The sequence below is a fragment of the Carettochelys insculpta genome, chromosome 15 (genome assembly GCF_033958435.1).
Source record: "Carettochelys insculpta isolate YL-2023 chromosome 15, ASM3395843v1, whole genome shotgun sequence".
In the NCBI taxonomy this organism is placed as follows: Eukaryota; Metazoa; Chordata; order Testudines; family Carettochelyidae; genus Carettochelys; species Carettochelys insculpta.
The window spans coordinates 27613704-27636563 of NC_134151.1; the positions used below are offsets into that span (position 1 = coordinate 27613704).

A 22860-nucleotide genomic window follows, 5' to 3' on the forward strand; every position below is an offset into this window, starting at 1 on the left:
TTCTTTAAACCTTCAGTTATTGTAGTCACACCACATCCCTTTTTTCTTTAAAGCTAACATTTATTCACTGCACACTTTGTCCAGCTGCGAGAATGCCTAAGAAGTATTCTGAATCCATTTTTGCTTGTGTTCAACTTGATTTTCTGCCTTTCCTCCATCTACATTTTGCTGCCATATTCTTCAAAAGCTGTAATATTTTTCTGTAGTCAGCAAATAGTGGTGATGCAAGGTAATGGAAAAGCTAGTAACTTCAGGAAAGAATTTTTCGTTAGGAAAGTATTGCTTGCACAGTCTTTACAGAGAATTGCTTCTTTAAGACGAAGAACTCTTGAAAACATTAATGTTGTCTTTAATTAAAATAAACGTTTCATGGTTGAATCTAGTGTGCTGTTTGCTTTCATAATTTGATCCCCACTGGAAGACAGTAGTGATTCTGCACTTAACCTCTCTTGAATCAAACTTCTGCTGATTAAGCCTGGAAATTACTGTTAATTGCCTCCAGGCATTTGTTATGAGAAACAAAATCTGGCCAGTGGGATACCTGAGTGAAACCAGCATATTTTGATGCCAGATATAGTGGATATACTATAGAAGGGATAGAAATTTTGAAAGCGAACTTTTTCAGTGAAAGTACCGGAGAACAACATGATTAAAAAGGATGATTAAAAATCAATGGGAGCAGTAGAAAGTAACATGCCTTCCCTTTTGTCAGGGGAGTTTTAGAACTATGAGAAGCGGTGAGATGTAAGGAGAGAAGATTGTCATCAGCGGGACTTAAATTGAATTGTTTTACTGATATTTTTAGTTATTGATGAAGTGTATTTGAAGATTGCACACTACAATGTTGGATGACTTCCTTGCCTTCCTGAATTGTAACCCATAGCTGAACTTGAAGGAGCTCATGGCTTCAGACCATATATTTTTTTTTTTGTTTCCTTATTTTTGGCAATGAAGTCAGACTTTTAAGTACTTGTTTTGATGACCAGCTTTATAATCTTTGTACTGATAAGTACTTTATTTTAATGTCTAGAATTGTTCCCATCTCAGCGAAGAACATTAGTGCATATTGAACCTTTCTGGTCTGGTACAGGGGTGATTGGAATGCGGGGTAGGCCACCTTGGGGGGTGGGGAGGTGGGTGTGAAGTTTTGAATGGGAAACACAGCATGATTGGCTGCTAGGTCTCAGGCTCATCCATATCATTAAAAATGTTGAAATATGATACTGTTTTTATGTACGTGTATTCACATTTATGTACAGATTAATAAAGGTTTTACATTCTACATACTTAATTACATGTGCCAAAAGAGGTTTTTTCCCATATGAACATAACCAAAATTTCAGTCGGTCTGGATTACATCAGGCAGATTAGGGGAGCCCTGCTAATTGTAAGGACGAAAAGTGGACCCAACACAAAAAGCTTACTCAACCATTGTCTGGCACGTTTTTAGTTAGCCAAAAGTCTACTTACCATGGATGTGGCCACATTTCCTATGGTGCCATAAGGTTTGTTTACAGCCATCAGTTTTGGCTCTCAGTGTTCTGTGTTATTTAGCTCTAATTTACCCATGTATGTCCTCTAAGAGCCCAGTAAGCAGTGGAAGTGTTGGTAATGCTGCTAGACTATATTGACATCCCGTGGTTCGGCAGATTCTCTCATTGGTCACCCGTCAGGTCCCGGGCGTGTTGGACTAGAGAGGTACAACCTGTATGTGAGTTTAGAGTTCAATATGTTTTCGTGCAAAAAATACATGGAGTGCACTAATCCTTGAAAATTATAAGTACTTTCCACATTTTGCAAGCAAGCCTTGAAGTGTATATAATGCACTCTTTACAGAGAATTACTACTTTAAGACCAAGAAGTAGTTGTTTTGTAACTGGGTCTGGTTTTTAGACTTGAATGTTTAGGAAGGTTTGGAGTGAAAATGCCTTCTCTTGTAATAGTTCTTTGTTTAATGGTTCAACCCTATTTTAAAAGTGGAGAGTTTTTGTTGCAATTTGTATGTAGTGTTTTCTAAAGATCTTCACTTTCTTTTCCCTTCTTGGGGTGGGGTGGAGGTAGCATGGGTAGTCTGATTTGAAATGCAAATAAACACAATTCTTTTCTAACAAATCAGAATAGCTGTAACAAAGAGCACTGAAAGATTTTGAAAACTCATCTTCTGTTGCGTATAAATGATCTTGTCAACAAACTAAAGCTCCTGCAGTAAGAAAACAAGCTTATGCAAATAATGCTACTTATCCTTATCACACAGAATATTTGTTCATATCATGTCTCACATTACTAATCCATTCAAAATAGCTTTCCTATTTAATTTTAATATTTAATTATCTGACACATTCTTGACTTTATAACGCTTATACTGCTCTTTGATAGAAACCTCTTCAGCAGTGTTCCTGAAACCATGCGTAAGTTTGGCTGGCACTTCAACTTCCTTGTCCAGTGCGGATTGGCAAGGTGCAGAGCAGTGACTGCCAAACCTCTGTTCCTCCTGACCAACTACCAAGGCTGAGCCTGCCAAGAACTGTCCTCTTTGACACAGAGGATTTTTGTCCAACTAGTTGCCACTGATGCACCAATTATGAGGTAGTGTCTCTGAATTCTGGGTCCGTGGATGTCACAAAATGACAAATTCAGATTAGTTTGCCATTAATTCAGAGTGCCAGAGAGAGAAGTATATTAGTGAATTATTGTCCCCTCTCTAAACTCTGGGGCTTTTGTATGCTTGTCACAGCTTTAGCACAGTTTAACTGGAATCTTTTGTATCTTTTCCCTATTTTTTAAGGAACATTTTATTAAAGTTTATAAAATCCTGTCCTCTGGCCCTCCTGCTGGACTCCAGGCCATCAGGGCTCTCCATTCCTGGAACGTCTGTTGTCCTACTAGATCATGGATGATGTTGAACCAGCAAGTCCCAGATTAGACAGGCCCAATCTGTAATATCAAATCATTTGTTACTAAAATATATGTGGAAATAAGGTTTTAGAAACCACATTTAGAAAAACTGCCCAAATTCCAATTTAATAGTTTGTGAGTAGAGTCTTCCTTGGCTTTGTTGCTATCAGTTAGTTTTTTTTAAATTTAAGGTTATATTTTCTTTGTCAAAGAAGCTAAATTTTTAGCTCTCAAGAAGAAACTTGATATATTTAGAACAGGAATGGTGCGAACAGTGACAATGGAAACTTTCTTTTAATGGCCCCATGAAAGGTCATCATTCATGACCTGAAATGAAGCAGGTTTAGTGTGGGAAAATAACTTGTTCTTGGGCTAGGTTGACACTACACACCTATGTCAGTATGAATACCTCTCTTTTGGAGTGTGGATTTTTCACGCCCCTGAGCAACACTGTTATGTTGACCCAACCATTTGTGTAGGCAGCAGTATGTTGAAAGGAAAGCCTCTCCGGTCATGATTACTGCCTATAGGGAGGTGGATTAATTATATTGATGGGAGAAGCTCTCCTGTTGGCATAATGTCATGGTCACTGCAGCAACACAGCTGCAGCTCTGCATGTTCAGACAAGCCCACAGAAATCATTCAGACCTTCATATGTGTGGTAGAAGTATATGGGGAAAACTCTGCTACTGTAACAATCATTTCCTAGAAACAACAAAGGAATGCTTGTTCTTGTGCTTCTGAAGTGTATTCTACTTAATGTTAGGAGTGTAAGGAAACTGAGGATTATTCAATTCTTGTCCATTTCATTCCTTATCTAACAGCTCAAAGGAAGAGTTTTCTTGTGTCATGATGATGCACCAACCACGTCCTCTCTTTCTTATGTCCTAGCGTGAGTCTTGTTCAGGTTCTATTAATCTGGAAGCTTGGTTACCATGATACTGGGCCAGCAGTGTGTAATAAAAGATGTAGGTAATTTTTTTTTCCCCCACATATTGGAGTGGGCAAAGAGAAATAGTTGTTCTCAGCCACCAGTCTCGTTGTTTGGTTCAATAGCTGAAAGACACAAATAAAATATTTCCTTGACAAATGAAAGTTCGTCTTCCATTTCTAGTGATAACCAGCTTTGTTTATACTCAGCTGGCCTGATATATTATGAAGGGGTTCAAACAATGGACTTGTTCACACAAATTGTTTCCTTCTATTTCCTCTATCTATTAAAAAGAACTGTAGATCTATAAATCGTATCTGCCCCAAAGTCTAGTTTGGGTATGGAGATTATTTCCTCATGTGTTCAGTAACTGAGCACGCAGCTTGCCACCTGCCTACTTATATTATGTTTTTATACCATGAATAAAGAGTCATCTACATTACTTGGACACATTAAAGTATTTTTGTATAATTTTAGGCTATCAAAATTGTGTAAATAACCTGACCGTCTATGTACTTAAATAGCCAAATAGAATAGATTTTTTTTGTGAAAACTAAGCAGTTAACTGTGGGTTCTCTAAATTTCAAGGGATTTCATTTGGTCTGTTAAATCTATTCGTGGTTGTTTGTGGGGGGTGGGGGTGGTTGTTGTGGAAATGAAACTAGCCATAATGAATTGTCTTTGCTGTTGTCTGAGATGAGCTCTTAAGAAATTTTACATATTCTGTTATGAATAAGCACCTAAGCTTAAAGTTCCTTTTTGAGTAGTTAACCTCAGAGAGACAGAATTGATGCACTGCAGCCACAGTGACATAATAAATATGTCCTTCCTTAGGAAAGGTGTCAGGAATGTGAATGATTTTTTTTTAACATGAATGTTCCATGGAATTATTTCAAGTAGCAGTGTGGTACATCAGAGCCTTCTTATAAACAGCTTTTGACCCTATATTTGCATAAAATGCAAGAGAAGGATCTAAATTTGGGATATGTGTGTAACTGCTTTATAAATTTTCGCACCCTTCAAAAACTGCAGTTTTTAGGATAAAAACATTTTTTTTTTTTGTTAAAGATAACAGCTTAAAAAGTACATGTTTTTTTCTGCATTCTGTGTTTGGCATTACAATAAGGCTTTAACTTTAATTGTTGTTGTTCTCCCAAATATTGTTCTCTCTAAATGGCGTTTCTCAGGTGCTTATATTGAAAGCAAAATTCATACTACCATTTAACCTGCTGGGCATGTTACTGTTTTTTATAGTGCTCCTAGATGAAAAGTAGAAATGAATTTCCCTTAAAGATAACCAAGATTTTTGATCATGTTGTCAGCTAGCTAAAATTGATTTATGGTATATGAAGTTGTTACAGGGTATACAAATGATATACTTCTGCTCAGTTAACAAATTTTTATAGTTTTTAGTTTTTTGTTGAAATTTTTAGATCCTTAACTTCACTGAAGATAAGAGGAATCTACAAGCCAATCTAGTACAATAACCATGTATGAACATACGAATGGCCATACTGGGTCAGACCAAAGGTCCATCCAGCCCAGTATCCCGTCTGCTGACAGTGGCCAATGCCAGGTGCCCCAGAGAAGGAGAACAGAAGACAATGATCAAGTGACTTATCTCCTGCCATCCATCTCCTGCCCTTGTACTGAAGGCCAGGGCACCATACTTTACCCCTGGCTAATAGCCATTTATGGACCTAACCTGCAAAAATTTATCGAGCTCTTTTTTAAACCCTAATAGAGTCCTGGCCTTCACAGCCTCCTCCGGCAAGGAGTTCCACAGGTTGACTGTGTGCTGTGTGAAGAAAAATTTCCTTTTATTAGTTTTGAACCTACTACCCATCAATTTCATTTGGTGTCCCCTAGTTCTTGTATTATGGGAAAAGGTAAATAATTTTTCTTTATTCACTTTCTCCACACCATTCATGATTTTATATACCTCTATCATATCGCCCCTCAATCACCTCTTTTCCAGACTGAAAAGTCCCAGTCTCTCTAGCCTCTCCCCATATGGGACCCGTTCCAAACCCCTAATCATCTTAGTCGTCCTTTTCTGAATCTTTTCTGATGCCAATATATCTTTTTTGAGGTGAGGAGACCACATCTGCACGCAGTACTCAAGATGTGAGCGTACCATAGTTTTATATAGGGGAAGTATGATATCTTTTGTCTTATTATCTATCCCTTTTTTAATAATTCCTAACATCCTACTTGCTTTACTAACTGCCGCTGCACACTGCGTGGATGTCTTCAGAGAACTATCCACTATAATTCCAAGATCCCTTTCCTGATCTGTCGTAGCTAAATTTGACCCCATCATGTTGTACGTGTAATTTGGGTTATTTTTTCCAATGTGCATTACCTTACACTTACCCACATTAAATTTCATTTGCCATTTTGCTGCCCAATCACTCAGTTTGTTGAGATCTTTTTGTAGTTCTTCACAATCCCTTTTGGTTTTGACTGTCCTGAACAACTTGGTGTCATCTGCAAACTTTGCCACTTCACTGCTTACCTCATTTTCTAGATCATTGATGAACAAGTTGAACAGGATCGGTCCCAGGACTGACCCCTGGGGAGCACCACTAGTTACCCCCCTCCATCGTGAAAATTTACCATTTATTCCAACCCTTTGTTTTCTGTCTTTTAACCAATTCCTGATCCATGAAAGGATCTTTCCTCCTATCCCGTGACCGCCTAATTTACATAAAAGCCTTTGGTGTGGGAGCGTGTCAAAGGCTTTGTGGAAATCTAGGTATATTATGTCCACTGGGTGCCCCTTGTCCGCATGTTTATTAACCCCTTCAAAGAATTCTAATAGATTAGTTAGACACGACTTCCCTCTGCAGAAAGCATGCTGACTTTTGCCCAAGAATTTGTGCTCTTCTACGTGCCTTGCAATTTTATTCTTTACTATTGTTTCTACTAATTTTCCTGGTACTGATGTTAGACTGATGATACTCTTTTGCTATTGTTTATGTAAGCTTTTGTTTCAAGTACATACATTGAATTAAGATAGATGGACTTATAAATTCCTGTGTGAGAGTCTTTATTCTGCACTTTACAAAATGTCCATTTGTTCCCTTCCATTTGGGAAAAAATTATACATTAGGATACTTGAGCGAAATAGTGAAAAAGGAACTGTCATTTTTAAATCTTTCCATTTAAATGGTGCATGCACTGGAAAATGCTGCATAAAATGTGGATCAGAGTAACTGTCTTACCAGATTCTTGGTTCATTCCAGTACAGAGAGAGAGAGAAAGATGAGACCAGTTTGAAATGGCTTGTTGAACACCAGTCTCAGATGTTGATGTGAGCTTTGTTCCTCTGTGCATCACATTGTGGTACATGAAGGGAAGAGATGGTCTTTCCATTACTCCTACTCTCTTCAGATGTTCTAAATACCACTGAACTATGCATAAGCAATATTTCAATTTAATGCTTTCCCAAATGGCATCCTTTAACAGTTCATAACAACTTGGCCTCTGTAGACAAGCTAGCTTCTTAGTATGTTAGCCCTTGCAGAGTTTGTCGTTTGCTGAGAAATGGGAATGGATGTGGTCTATTTTCTTTTCTTTTCTTTTTCTTTTCCCTACCCCCTCAACAATCCATGGAAACACCAAGAGTCTCAACCTTCTATTGTCAGGTCTCAGCAATACAGTCCCACTTAGTTTTGCAGTCTGATTATTTGTCATTCATTGCAAGAAAGCAGACTATCATCCACCAACATATTTTCCTCTAAAATCACATATGTAGAAGACAGAGAAATCAAACAAAATTCTGTCGATGTTTGCTTCCTTCCAGTCAATTCTTCCTTTGCCAAAATTGAGAACACTAACACGCTTCTTAGAGGAAATAAGCTTAAGCTCATTGTTATAAAGGACTTATTTGCCTTTTTTCTAATTTACATTATAATTATAAATCCTACTTGCCTACTGTATCTGAATCAGATAAGGACATAATATAAGAAGGGCTATACTGGGTCAGACCAAATATCCATCTAGCTCAGTATGCTGTCTTCCAGCAATGCCTAATTTCCCAGAAAAGTAAACAGCACAGATAACCAGCAAACTATGCCTCCCCTGTCCCCCATTTCCAGTTTTTGACAAACAGAGGCTTGGGACACCATTCCTGCCTATCCTAATAGTCAGTGATGGACCTATCGGTCATGAATTTATCTAGTGCGTTTTTTTTCCCCCTCCCCCCTCCTCCTTCCCTGGTCTTCACAACATTCCCTGGCAAGGAGTTCCACAGGATGACTCTGTATTGCATGAAGAAATACTTCCTTTAGTTTTAAACCTTCTGTCTATTAATGCCAAAATTAGAAGCCACCAAATAAAATCATCAGAACAAGTAAATGTTTCCTTATGTACTTTCTCATTATTCACGAGTTTTTAGACCTCTGTCATATCCCCTCTTAGTCTTGTCTTCTCTCAGCTGAAAAGTCCTGTTCTTTTTAACGTCTCCTCAGTGTTGAACAAGGAATATAAATACAATTGGTAAAACTTCAAGTATATATTACATGTTGTGGCACGTGCAGAATAAATCACTTTTGATTGGTACATATTTTGCACTTGTATTGCATGACATGTAGGCCAATCATATCAGAATGGATTTAGAAGAAAACTTCCAGAAATGTCCTGAAATCAGTTAAATGCTTAGGTAACTCCAGTGTATCCCTGTGCAGTAATAATTCATAAGTATTTTCTGTGGCCATTCTCTGCTGCATGGTAGTATTTGCTGTGCTTGGGACAGAAAGATGGCTCGGATTAAAAATAATTGCAAAATTTATTATCTTACCCATTATCTTTTTTTCACTCTCAGGGTTATGTTTGTGAAAGCATGTCAGAGTAGAATATTTGGGGGACAGTAGTTTTGTTCCTTTCCCTTATATTCAGTATGGACATGTATTGTGGTTTTGGCATTTATTTAACATGGTTTGAGGTAGGGCTAAAACATTTAAACTGCTGAAATCTTGTGTTTTGGGGTGCGGGGTCTTGGTCTGCTTTTGCCATTGAGTTGTTTAACTTTGAGCAAATGTGGGTATGGTGCCTATTTTACAGAGTTAATTAATAAGGAAGCTTGAAGGTGGAGAGTATTCATAAGAGATAGCAAATGGGTGGTACTTGAATCTAGAAAGTAAGTTGCTTACAACTGAGCAGTTCTACTTCTCTTTTTACTAAACTTGTACACTTTTCAGGATGATATACTTAGTCTGATGTTTTGGTCAGCCTTTGTTCCTTCTTTGCATTTCAAGTCACTTGTAATGATAACCTATTTAAAGGCTTTTCATACGGGTTATCATTCAGACAGGAAAACAGAATTTTCTCTGAAAGCTATTTGTCACATCTGTCTGGTTTGCCTGGAAACCAGTTAGTTGATGTTTGGCACCTGAAATTTAAAGATGGTTATGGAGTGCAGAATAAGTGCTTATCAAAGATGTGTAATGCCTACTTTATTTTTTTTCCTGTTTTTTTAGCATGGTGTGTATATCGGAGACAGTTTTTCTACTCACATTTTTTCCCAGTTTTAAATTCCTTATTACAGGCAAACCTTCCAGAGCTTTCATAGAAACAGATGTTGAGTTGAGAGGTAGGCTATCTAGGGTAGTTTTTCTTCCAGTAGAGGGGCTGTCCAAAGGAACATTAGCCTTTTATCTTAATCATAGCAAGGTGTGTGGGAGTTTTTTGGATGCCGGGGTGAGTGGGTGGAAGTCTGTCCACATGTGGAAACAGCATTGATGTTTTGGTTCCAAATTACTTACACGTTTACTCTTGGCTGATGCGCAAGATAGTTTCTTGGAGTAGGCTTAAATTAATGTTTTAGTTGCAGCTAATGCAGTCAAAGGGCTGTAAGAAAAGTAGTAAGCTGGTATTACAACACTTTCCCCCTGCCACCCTTGGTGGCTAAATGTTTAATCTTAGCGATGACAATAGATACCATCCTAGGTATTTTTAAATCTGCCTGACAGCGCAGAAACATTAAACACTACCTCATTTATGGGTGACTCTGTGCTTACCTGACACTGGACTGAACTGTGGTTGGTCTTCTGTCGTTAGTTTTTTGCTGGGTGCGTTAAGACACAGCAAAATCGATCACTCTGGGCTCGGCTGTCAACCCTAGTGCTCCATGCTATCGCGAGGAATAAGGGCAGTCAGCATGAGCCTGAAGAGCCCTGATCTAAATGAGGTAAGAGATTCTATTTTGAATCGTCAGCTCTGGGTACACTAATGGCATAGCTAGAATTGTGTATTGGAGATGGACTTTCTACCCTAGTGTAGATCTAGCCTATGTAATCTAATTTACTTTTCCTCTTATGGGTTGCAAAAACGGAAAGTTCTGATGATTAAAGTGATATGAGAAAACAGTGACATATTCAAAGTAATTGTATTGTACTGGAGTGCTTAAGTGGACTTGTTTCCCTCTCATATATAGATCAGTGCTCTAAAGTATGCTAGGTGTTCTCATTTACTACAGTTTATCAAAAGCTGGGAGACAATATTGTTTGGCAGTCTCTGTAGCAAGAAAGGAAGCATCTTTTGTTATTGACATCCTTTCTCTTATTTCTGCTCTTGCTGCCAGCTGCTCATTGTCTGTACTTGCTTGTATAACATTCACGAGGGACTTTATGAGCTCTTATCAGTTAGTTGCCACAGCACATCGTTTCCTCATGTCAGCTTTACTCTCTTTAAAAGAAAAGAAAACAAAACACAGATTTACACCAGAATCTGATGGGTAAACAGGGCAATGTATGCAAACTCTTTATGACATTGTGTACAGAACAGTATTGTTTAAATTAACTCAATGTAATGGTTTTGGTAATGGTCCTCTTCATGGCACTTTCTCTCTGAAGTTTCCTTTTAATCTTTTTAGCAATACAACTATTGCAAAAGCCAGAACATCCTCTGCTTATCTCTGTCACAGTAGGCGGGAGACTGAGAGGTGTATAATTGAAGTAGCCAAGGTGATTGACCATGTCTCAGTTTTCTTAGTTATCTGCTATTACTGGTCAGCTGCAAAAAACTGAATACTCAAGCAGAGTCCAAGAACAGAATCCAGGTAGAAGCTTCAGTCAGTAAGGTGATGGCAGGATAGGTTTCTCTAGAGCAGTGGCTCTCAACCTTTTCAGACTACTGTACCCCTGTCAGGAGTCTGATTTCTTGTGTACTCCCACATTTCACTTGACTGAAAAACCACTTGTTTATAAAATCAGATATAAAAATGTCATTGCACACCATTACTGGAAATGGTGTACATTCTCATTTTGACCATATAATTATAAAATAAATGAATTGGAATATAAATATTTTACTTAGTTTTCAGTATAGAGCAATAGAAACAAATCATTGTATAAAAAAAAATTAGTTTATGCTGATTTTTGCCAGTGTGTTTTATGTAGCCTGTTGTAAAACTAGCAAATACCTAGATGAGTTGAGGTACCCCCTAGAAAGCTGCCTGCTCCAGAGTATTGCCCTTGGAATTCGCTGATTACCCACATCCCCCAATTAATCTGTATCTACCTTTTGGTGAGCAGCATTAGTTCTTCTGTTTCTAGTCTGGTGAACTGGTTAGCTTTTTGGGCAAGTAAGATTCGTGTGTGTTTTTTAGCTAGGCCATATCTACCCTAGATGGCTATAAAAAGCTAACTTGAAAGCTTTCCATTAGGCTTATCAAACCAACCAATGTCAGACAATCCAAAGATACAGGAGATGAAGAAAAGCACCTTGCATCTCTTGGGAACAAAACTGGTAGTCTGAAAAGAATCTTAAGGGTTTTTTTCCTCTTGGAAGGATGGTTGATGTGATGTGGGACTCCAATGTGTGCGTTTGTTTGCCTTTTTTTCAGTAAAAAAAAAATTTGAATCTAACATGAATGGTGGAAATAATCATTGTTCCTATTTAATATATGAATTATTTGCAGCTCTCCCTTTTCCCTTCCCTCCCATTAAAAAAAGAAAAAGTAGCTAACTACTTGCTGTTCTGTTTTCATTTTTAACAGGACTAAATTAGAAGAATCGTCTCTTTTTCAATTGATAAGTTACATCTCTTCAGTACAGTGTTGTGTTCCAAGAAATAATACATTTGGTCAGTTGTGTCTTGCGAACACAGACTTTTATTTATAGAGAAGTTTGTGAAGACTTGTGTCAAATGACGTCAATGGCCAGTTTGTTCTCTTTTACTAGCCCAGCTGTAAAGCGTTTATTGGGCTGGAAACAAGGAGATGAAGAGGAAAAATGGGCAGAAAAGGCAGTTGATGCATTGGTAAAAAAGTTGAAAAAGAAGAAGGGTGCTATGGAGGAATTAGAAAAAGCCTTGAGCAGTCCTGGACAACCCAGCAAGTGTGTGACTATTCCACGTTCTTTAGATGGGAGACTTCAGGTTTCTCACAGAAAAGGCCTGCCCCATGTTATATACTGTCGTGTCTGGCGTTGGCCTGATCTACAGAGTCATCATGAATTGAAGCCTTTGGATATTTGTGAATTTCCTTTTGGATCTAAACAGAAGGAAGTTTGTATCAATCCATACCACTACAAAAGGGTAGAGAGCCCTGGTAAGTTTGAGTATCGTTCATAAAACTGAACAAATAAATCACAGACTGTTGATTTGCCAGTTAAATTCCCAGTGGTTGGAGTGGAGTGGATTATAACGTTCGAGTTAGAATGGGTGTAGTTTTCTTGGTTGAAAGCCTAACAGTTACAGTTTACTGTGTAGCATAAGATCTGTGGAAGTTTTTTCTAAATCCTGGTTTGTTTTGTCAATGAATTGTCACTGACTATTATGATCAGCATGTGGCTCTAAATACCAAAGTAGTCATCTGAAGACTTCATACTCTTTGAGAAATGTATCTATAAGCCTCAGAATTCTTAGTAGTAGGTCAGTATTTATTTATTTATTTATTTATTTATTTAATTTTTAAATCACTGGATGTTGTATCAATCACGGGAGGCATGGGATAGAAAGAAGGGTTGTGCTGAGTCTGGTGCTCCCTAGTCAAGTTCTAGACAACAGGTGACGGGGAGAGGGCGGATGAGGAATGATAGCTACAGTCATGTTCTTGGCACAAAGTTCCCACAGGTAAGCAGGGGCTGATATGTAAAAGCATGTGTCTATGGAAGACAATAGGGAAAGTAGAGTTGTAGTTGGGAATGGGAAAAAGTGGTCTTGTAAATTCTTGGCAGAAAGTTGTCAGTTTGCTGCTACAGTGGGTTTAGGAGAATTTAATGCAAGGTTCAGAATTTGCACATGTGAGAATAGCAAATTACAAATTCCAGATGCTCAACACTATCTCTGCAGTGATGCAAGTAGGAAGGTATAACTTTAAGGATGTCTGTATGCAATCCAAAATGTATCAGGTGTGTGCTTAGATTGCAAAAAAAGAAACATTGATTATCTGTACAGATTGAATCTCTCTTGTCTGGTAGCATTCATAATCTGGCGTGATTTTAGTTAGCTGGATGACCAGTTGTCATGGGTGTGGCCAAATTTCCTGTCGTCCCATAAAGTTTGTTTACTGCCACCAGTCTGGCTCTCAGTGTTCTGTACTGTTGTCTAGCTGTAATTTACCCCCTAAATGTTTTCTGAGAGCCCAGTGGAAATGTTGGTAATGCTGCTAGTCAATATTGACCTCCCGGCATATTCTTTGGTTTGTCACTGGTCGGCTACGTCTACACGTGAAGCCTACATCGAAATAGCCTATTTCGATGAATAACGTCTACACGTCCTCCAGGGCTGGCAACGTCGATGTTCAACATTGACGTTGTGCAGCACCACATCGAAATAGGCGCTGCGAGGGAACGTCTACACGCCAAAGCAGCACACATCGAAATAAGGGTGCCAGGCACAGCTGCAGACAGGGTCCCAGGGCGGACTCAACAGCAAGCCGCTCCCTTAAAGGGCCCCTCCCAGACACAGTTGCACTAAACAACACAAGATCCACAGAGCCGACAACTGGTTGCAGACCCTGTGCATGCAGCATGGATCCCCAGCTGCTGCAGCAGCAGCCAGAAGCCCTGGGCTAAGGGCTGCTGCACATGGTAACCATAGAGCCCCGCAGGGGCTGGAGAGAGAGCATCTCTCAACCCCTCAGCTGATGGCCGCCATGGCGGACCCCGCTATTTCGATGTTGCGGGACGCGCAACGACTACACGGTCCCTACTTCGACGTTCAACTTCGAAGTAGGGCGCTATTCCCATCCCCTTATGGGGTTAGTGGCTTCGATGTCTCGCCACCTAACGTCGATGTTAACATCGAAATAGCGCCCAACACGTGTAGCCATGACGGGCGCTATTTTGAAGTTAGTGCCACTACTTCGAAGTAGCTTGCACGTGTAGACACGGCTGTTATGTCCCAGGTTCAACCTGTACTTGAGTTTTGCATTTAACATTTTAACATATGATTAAGTGCAAAAAGCTACATTAGGGGTACACTAATCCTTTAAAATTTTAAGTACTTTCCACTTAGCCCTTTGTACAGAACATGCATGCTAACAAAACTGGTAAAAATGACTACTTTTCATGTTCTAAAGTATGAATTAAGTCTGTCAAACAAGTGTAAAGTAGTTCTAAAAAAACCCTCAGAGTGCTTCTTACGATTTTTGTAACCTCTTCTTGCTTCTCAGCTGATAACATTTTGTTGTGGTTAGGGAATAGTTCTTGCACTATTTTGTGCTTTCATTCTAGCTATATTATTAACAAGATTTTAATTTTTGTCTTTTTAGTTCTACCTCCAGTGTTAGTGCCTAGACATAGTGAATTCAATCCACAGCACAGCCTTCTAGTTCAATTCAGGAACCTAAGTCACAATGAACCACACATGCCCCACAATGCTACGTTTCCAGATTCTTTCCAGCAACCCAACAGTACTCCGTTTTCCATTTCACCAAATAGCCCTTACCCACCTTCTCCAGTGAGCAGCACTTACCCAAGTTCCCCTGCCAGTTCTGGACCAGCTAGTCCATTTCAGCTACCAGGTGAGAACAGTCTGTATGTGAACTCTGCTGAGAAATTAAAACATGCTTGTAATACCATAAGCTATTGTGATTCCCTTTTTGCCTCTGTTCTGGTATCAGTTGATATCAAGCCAATATCAACTATTTTTTGCACTCTGTTAATCATTCATTACTTTTTTTTTCTTTAGTCTTGAGCATGTATCTGAAAGAACTCCTGTGATTTCTGTTTTTGTTTTCCAAAAAACATCTGATGGCTAGCATATGGAAACATGGGGTTACTGAATGAATGTTTGTGTTTTTTAAATGAGGTGCAATGCAGACAAGGCATATGTTAATATGCATCAGTCCTCTTTAAAAACAGAAGGAATTTGACATTAATATAAGCTATGCCTTCTGTGACCTCAGATACCATCAAGTGGCACACAAGGCCTTGCTTTGCTCACCCTTCTAGGGCACACAGATTTTGTCAGGTGCTTGTTTATTAGACAGATGAGTATAAAAGTACATGCTCATTTAGATGTATGTCTTTATTAAGAGTCCCAAGTCAATCTTTTTCAGCACAAATCATTGCTGCAGAGCTTGCGGTTTTAAGAAACTATTATTCCATATTATTCAATGATATTTAAAAAATTCTATCAGTCATCATTTATAGTTTTAACTTGTGCATTTTTTCCCCTTGTTTGAAGCTGATACTCCACCTCCTGCTTACATGCCCCCTGAAGATCAATTGGGGCAGGACAGTTCACAGTCTATGGACACCAGCAATGCTATGATTCCTCAAATTATGCCAAATATATCCAGCAGAGGTAAGATAGCAGAATAGAGATTTTTGGTTGGCTTCTTTAATGCTGACAGCTAGGTTTAGTGGTGACTTAACTGGAGTAATTTAAGTGCAGTTAAGTAGGCCTAACTTACAAATGAAAAAAGTCCAGGATTGCCCAGGGAGCAGCAGCAGCCACAAGGAAGACAATAAGAGATGAAACAAACCCTGTCTAGTTCCTGTGTACATCATTTTGTTGCTTGGCTTGTTTTTAAAAGCAATTAAGAGGGGAAAAAAACAAACATTTTGAATTACCCTTTTTAATAACTAGGCCTTTATTTTTTAATTTAATTATATTTTTTTTGTTAATTGTTTACCAAGTCTTTTACCTTTTAATAGGACATGGAGTCATTTCCTTGGCATCCTTGAAGATCAAGCTTCAAAACATTAATTTTCCAGTTTGTTTGTTTTTTTTTTCATGAATCTTACACATAAATGACAGCAAGAGGGAAAGAGGCACCAAATTAAGAAAGTGATTGTGAAACAGAACTTCCAGGTTAACTTGGGGCAGGTGTAGGACCTGAAGATACTCTTGCCTTTTTTAAACTGACTAGATTTCAACAAATTGATGGTGTCCTTTTTTAACAATATCATGTGGCCTTTCAAGTTGGAGTATCAGATACAAGTGTGAGATTGTGGGAGCAGTTTTTTCACTATGTGAAAATGATACACTTCTAAACTGGCATACATATTGACTTACACAATTTCATTTTATTGTAGATGTTCAGCCTGTTGCTTATGAGGAGCCCAAGCACTGGTGTTCGATTGTGTACTATGAGTTAAACAATCGCGTTGGAGAGGCTTTTCATGCATCTTCCACCAGTATCCTAGTGGATGGCTTTACAGATCCTTCTAATAATAAAAATAGATTCTGCTTAGGTTTGTTGTCCAATGTTAATCGCAACTCAACTATTGAGAACACTAGACGACATATTGGAAAAGGTAATAAGTGTACTTTGTGCCTCCTTCGTAATAGTAATAGATTGACAAGCAAAGACTATCAGAAAGAGGTTGGGTCCGGCCCGTAGGCTGTAGATTGCCCACCACTGCTATTCAGTGTCAGCGCTTCAGCAGAATTGTAGGTCCCAAGTGTATCTGAAAAGTTCTTGCTGGTTTTCTGTAATTCATATTTTGTTCTCAGCTCACGTAGCCTATTTGAGTGCTGTCTACTATGTTTAAATATCCTGTGTATGATAAAATCCAAACTCAAATAGGGCTGTAAGGATCTGTTCTTGTCTTAGTGACCCCCAAGACGGGGGATGGTCTTGCAGGATCTTGCGGTTTGGTTTCCCTGAATCTTAATGGACCAACTTCTTTTGGTGAGAGAAACAAGCTTTTGAATTTAGGGAGCTGCTCTTCAAGTGTGGAAAATTTTAGTGTCACAGCTAAACAGGAGATATAACAGATAATTCAGCATAAGAATTTAACACATTTGAAGGGGCCATTCAAAATTAAGTGGCCTCTTAAAACCCTTCCAGACAGGGAAGAAAGGAATAGGGGAGAGGGAAATCAGTTGGGAAGGGCTTGTTAGAGGATCCTAGATTGTTATTGTAAGCCATAAATCTTCAGTCCATGATTTTTAGTATCTAGAAAGTCATTAGTTTAAGTTTCCACACTCATTTTCTGAAAGTAAAAAAGCAGTCATGTAGCACTTCGAAGACTAACAAAATAATCAGATATCAAAGTATGTAAAAGAGGTTTGTGTTTTTGGAATTTTTTGATATCTGTTCTATGTCCATTCATTCTTTGTCTTAGAGTGTTTGCAGGCTGTCCTAAATACACAAACCTTTCAGCCAGCACTTTAATGGAGTGGGCCATTCTGTTAAAGACCTGAAACTTTGTGCCCTTCTGAAAAGGGACTTTAACAACCATCTCTAGAGGGAATGCTGAGAACTAACATTCATATTCAAATTTGACACATTTAACACATGGTACAGCAATTACCTGACCCATTATCAGGACTCTCTTACATACTTTGATGTTTTATCTAACCCTTAATTCCACCCCCCCATCCCTCCTGCTCTTCTGATTTGCCAACAATGATAATTTTTCTGATTTGTGAACGTTGATAACAATTTTTGGGCCTCTGTGCTTTATATATTGAGTCTGTTCTGGTAAGGCTATGATCTGAAGAAGTGGGTCTATCCCATGAAAGCTCATCACCTAATATATTATTTTGTTAGTCTTTAAAGTGTTACATGACTGCTTTTTTGTTTTGATACAATACAGGCTAACACGGCTATTTCTTTGTCAGTCTTCTGAAAGTGTGCAAGTTTGCTTTAAGATAGAGGGCTAATAGATCAGCTACAGTGACTGCTTTGTGGGAAATAGTCACTCAAAAATGTTTTTGTAATTTATCATTTTCCTTTGTGTTCACTCGAGAATGTAGTGATTGTCTGGATGCACTCAGAGTTCTTGATGGGCATTTAGTATACTGAGGTATACCATGGACTGTGTGAGGCATTTTTTAATTTTATTATATTTTGCAGGGAGAGGGTAATAGCTCTAGCTAGCAGTGGAGAAACATCTGTAGGCTTTGCATCTGTTCTGGGTGGGTCAAGTGCTGCATTGGCTTGGATACTGCATTCTGTCTTATAATTGATGAAAGAAGGCCACCTAGTGGCTAATACAAAATGAAGTCATTTTTGATGAGAAGGGGTATTGACTGCTTGTGCACATGACTGGAAAAAGCTTTTCAGGGAAGCTCTTCAAATGGAAGGGTGATGACATTGTCTCAGAGTTCCAGGAAGTCATTTGCTTGAATAGAGCTTGATTATAACTTGAAACAACTGATTTTTTTTTTTTTTTACTTTTTGTTTTTAAGGAGTTCATCTCTATTACGTTGGTGGGGAAGTCTATGCTGAGTGCCTAAGTGACAGCAGTATATTTGTACAGAGCAGGAACTGCAACTACCACCATGGCTTTCACCCTACAACTGTGTGCAAGATTCCCAGTGGCTGCAGCCTAAAAATTTTTAACAACCAGGAGTTTGCCCAGCTTTTAGCTCAGTCTGTCAACCATGGATTTGAGGCAGTGTATGAGCTCACCAAAATGTGCACCATTCGAATGAGTTTTGTAAAGGTAAATCAGTTTTTAATCTACGCATTTAAATTCTCTCGAGAACAAGAGAGGTTCAAGCCCCTTTGAACTCACTGGCAATTCCGTTTTTGAGAAAACATGTACAGAATGGAGTTCCCTTGGAAAAGCTGAGTTATGCTGAAGTAAAATAGAGAACAAATTTATGGCATCGTCATTATGATCTGTGGCCATGATGTTCTAAAATAAGGGGCATGTACTATGTCCTGTTAAAGAAAATCACACTCAATGGCAACTTGCATCTCTAGGTTTCCCGTACGGCAGCATTCTGTACCTTTTATGCTTGGGTGACAGGTGCTAAACCTAGTTAGCTAATCCTTATGGCTTGTTTAGTTAAGGAAAACTTTTCTAGCAACGTGCAACACAGCAAACAGCTTGGGAATTAATTTTTTTAAATCACACTTTCACTATAAGGCATAGAAAGTGTTAAATAATTCACTTTGCAATGCATCATTCTTCAAGTTACTAAGCAGTTTATCCGCTCAGCCATATCAACATTTTCATTCACATCATTTTCTCCCAGTAAGTAGCTTTTCTTAGGATGTTTTATTCTTGCATCATCTTCTTGCACTGATTATATTTGACACATTTTTTCCTTTTTTTAACCCAGGGAATTAATTTATTCAAAATATTCCCTGATTAAGGTGTCTCATGCCCAGAAACCACGATAGTTTTTCAGTGGCAAGAATGGGGGAATATAGTAATTTGTGAATGTGTGCTGAATAATGACTTCCTTTTATTCTTTCTAGTCTACTCCACTGGTCCTTTCTATGCTACCTCCATCCTCTTCCTGTATATTTTCTCTGTGTCTTAAGAAGTGTCTCAACAAACTCCTCTCCCGTGCTTGGCCAGGGTTCCCCACCACATAGGCACAGTACAGACACAGGCTGGATAGGCATGTTTTTTTCCTTTGCAAATGTGAGTTTTTAATCTGCTGAGAAACAGAAATTAAAGGCCCAGAACTTTCAAGAAGCAAGAGCTAGTAATGAGGCTGGACAGATTAAAGTTATTAATTCATTTTCTTAAGACTGTAAGTGTATGTGTAGCATGTTTGTGAAGATATTTAATTGTAACATTTTTAAATGAGAGATTTAGTATTTTATTTTTAAAATCCAAATTTGACTTTTTTTAATCAGTTTATTTTAATCCACCATGTAGGGGCCTCTGAGTCAGAACTCTAATTCATAGGTGTGTGGGTTTTGTTTTTTTAAGGCCAGAAAGTACCATTGATCTGCTAGTCTGACCAACTGAATGGCAAAAGCCATATGACTGTGTTTTGAATTAATACCAGCTTCAGGTCTGTGGAATTGCAGCCTCTATCACTTGGGGTCCATCAGTTATTTCAAATGATGTTAGTGTTAGCACTCTTTCTGTGTGCTTGTTTCATGGTAGTCGTTAGCGGCACCAAATTAGAGTAGAATCTTACCATGTTGTGTACTCTACAAGCTTCATATTGAGACAGTCTCTTTCCCAAAGAATTTAAACACCACCAATTAAAGTATTATATCCATTTTATAAATGGAGGAATGAAACACGGGGATTAACCATGGCAAAGGTTATGCGAGAAGTTTTTAAGAGAGGATCAGAAGGAGCTCCTGAGTCATAGTCCACTGCTTTAATCTCAAGACCATCCTTCCTGTTTTCCTCCTTTACTCCTTTTTCCCTCTTTAGATAATGATTGTTCTTGCTTATATGGCAGCCTCGAATAGCCTTAAATGTCCCACAGCCTGACTTCGCATTTCCTGTTTGTACGATTAGTTTTGATGTTATACCTTAGAGTATACACTCATACCATTTGTTCATTTTTGTAGGGTTGGGGGGCAGAATATCACCGACAAGATGTCACAAGCACACCATGTTGGATAGAAATTCATCTTCACGGGCCCCTGCAGTGGCTGGATAAAGTACTTACACAGATGGGCTCGCCTCTTAATCCAATCTCTTCAGTTTCATAGTGCTGCAGTGTTACCTTCAGTAGCATCTTTGGACTTACTTTAATTCTAGAGAAACTTCCAGTGTGGATACTGTGAGCTAGATGGAGAACAGATAATGGATTTAACTTTTTACCCCTGTTGTGACCAATTCCATTATAAATTGATTTATTTGTACATATCAAGTTGTGCTTGTGATACTAAAATGACATTTGAGCCCTCTTGTGTCGTGGCATGGTAAGGTGGAGTCTCTTGAAAAATTGGCAGCATTTCCTACCCGCGTCTGAAACTTAAACAGGCTTATGTCTAACTGGAACATATTTTCTTCATTGTCATATAGGGACAAAAATTTTGAAGACAGACTTTAGGAGTAAATACATATCATAGATTTTTAATGTTACTCTACATTCTGTTTGTGGAACATGTGTGGCTCCAGATCTCAATGGGTATTTTGGGTAGCTGTGTACCATCTAATGGAAAACTTCCCTCACAGACAAATTAGCCTTTATTGCTGTTAGTTTGCCTCAATTTAAACAATGTGATTCAAGCAGACACATCTTGGAATACTTTTTTTACAGATATGGATGATGTAAAAACATTTGCATTAACTTTTGGAAAGTGCAGTCATAAACACTATATGTGTTTCAGAATATCAATTATTATCCTTGTCCCATTCCAATTTTGTAACACTGCTTTTAGCCACCCTTTTAAACAGTAATTGATACAGGATAAACTTTTTGCACTGCTGTGAACTACTTAGTTCTTATTTTGCCTTGATATACACCCATGCTGTTTTGGATGTAATTGCCAAGACCTAGCTTTTCAGGTACCATTTTGTATTTTGTAAACTCTCTCTTTTTATAAATGGCTGTACTTGCATTGCAAAAGAGTTAAGTTCTCTAGCTATTTGTTTTACCTTCTCAGAATTGGCTTGTTTCTGTTTTAGCAGTTGTTATGCACTATTGGTGATGACCCTGTTCTTCATTTCTAGTACAGAGTTGATTAATCTCTCTAGTTCTCATACTCTTTGAAGACTGAATGGCTTAGCAAATTGGTAATTGAGCACAGAGCATTTTATTGCTAGATCAAATGCAGATGGCGTAGGTAACTACCAAAAATCATTACTGTCAAGACTTAACAACCCCTGTGAAACAGTGATCTTTGTCCCATTCCTGATGAATGGGTTTTCCCTTGTGTAGTCTAGGCCTACAGTTGGCATTCTTAGCAGAGAAGCTAACGATTGAATGCAGATAGATTAAACTGACCTTTCTCCCACATAAGAAATTTTTCAGGGTCAGGGTTGAAGCACATTGGTGTACAGCTGTGAGAAGGCTCATACTGCAGCTGCCTGCTGTATCTTTTGTGTCACTTAGTAGAGGATTTCTGTGCCTAGGCTGTGAACACAAACACTAATAAGTGGGAAAGGGGTGTAACTGTGGTTAACTCCTTTTCCAAAGAAAGAGGGACATAAACGTGTTGTAGAGAATACTAAATGAAGTGAATTAGGGCCTTACTCTAATTCTAAAGTTATGTGCAGAGTTCAAGGCTTATTTATGCATAGTAACTCTTCATCTTCCCCTTTCTCTATCCCAAATACAGGTATATTATCCACTGAAAGATAGGCTTGTTTGGGAGGCAGGCTGAAAACGCTAAAACTCAAGTATTTATTAAAAGGTGCTTTGTGTAGCTAGTTACTGCAGTCCCAGGGTATTGATCACTTAAGTTCTTGTGTCCTTTTATTCAATGATAAAGTTTGCTGAAATGTGGTAATTCTTGTATTGCAGAAGTAAATTTTTTAAAGGAACAAAATTGTTTACAGATCATGATAAATTGTTTATGAAATGCCTTAAAAGGAATAAAGCTAAACATAAACTTTCACAGATCTATAATGCTGTCTTGTACAGGAATAAGTATTTGTACTTGATCTTAAACACTTTCTCCAGTATTTTAATAAAATATTTTTAGGAAAAAAGGGAGTAACATTACTTGGTCATTTATCGTCTGAGTGGCTTTGTTTTTTGAACTGCAACCAGCTGTAGGCTTTTTGTTTGTTTGTTTTTTGTTTTGTTTGAGTTACAAATTCAGCTGTCATCCACAAGATCAGGACTTCCATAGTCAAAGCATTTTCCTTCAGCCGTGTTTGAGTTCTCTTCATAAGTTTGTGAATGTATGTATATTCCACACTATATTTTTCCTTGAATAATTTTTGTGAAAAATAGCATGACACTTTGGCTGT

General features: G+C 38.3%; 1 protein-coding gene across 3 annotated transcripts in view; it reads left to right on the plus strand.

Moving 5' to 3' along the window:
• Positions 1 to 22594, plus strand: part of SMAD5 (SMAD family member 5) — a 40398-nt gene extending 17804 nt beyond the window's left edge. For 2 of the 3 annotated variants that reach the window (XM_075009656.1, XM_075009655.1), the window contains exons 2-7: positions 11829 to 12380; positions 14547 to 14798; positions 15464 to 15583; positions 16318 to 16539; positions 18422 to 18678; positions 20505 to 22594. In XM_075009656.1, the coding sequence (XP_074865757.1) occupies positions 11978 to 12380; positions 14547 to 14798; positions 15464 to 15583; positions 16318 to 16539; positions 18422 to 18678; positions 20505 to 20648 (1398 nt within the window). In that variant the 5' untranslated portion in view covers positions 11829 to 11977 and the 3' untranslated portion in view covers positions 20649 to 22594. Of the gene's footprint in view, positions 1 to 11660; positions 12381 to 14546; positions 14799 to 15463; positions 15584 to 16317; positions 16540 to 18421; positions 18679 to 20504 lie in introns of those variants that run through there. The other variant, XM_075009657.1, reaches the window with a different exon arrangement.
• The last annotated feature ends 266 nt before the right edge of the window (positions 22595 to 22860 follow it).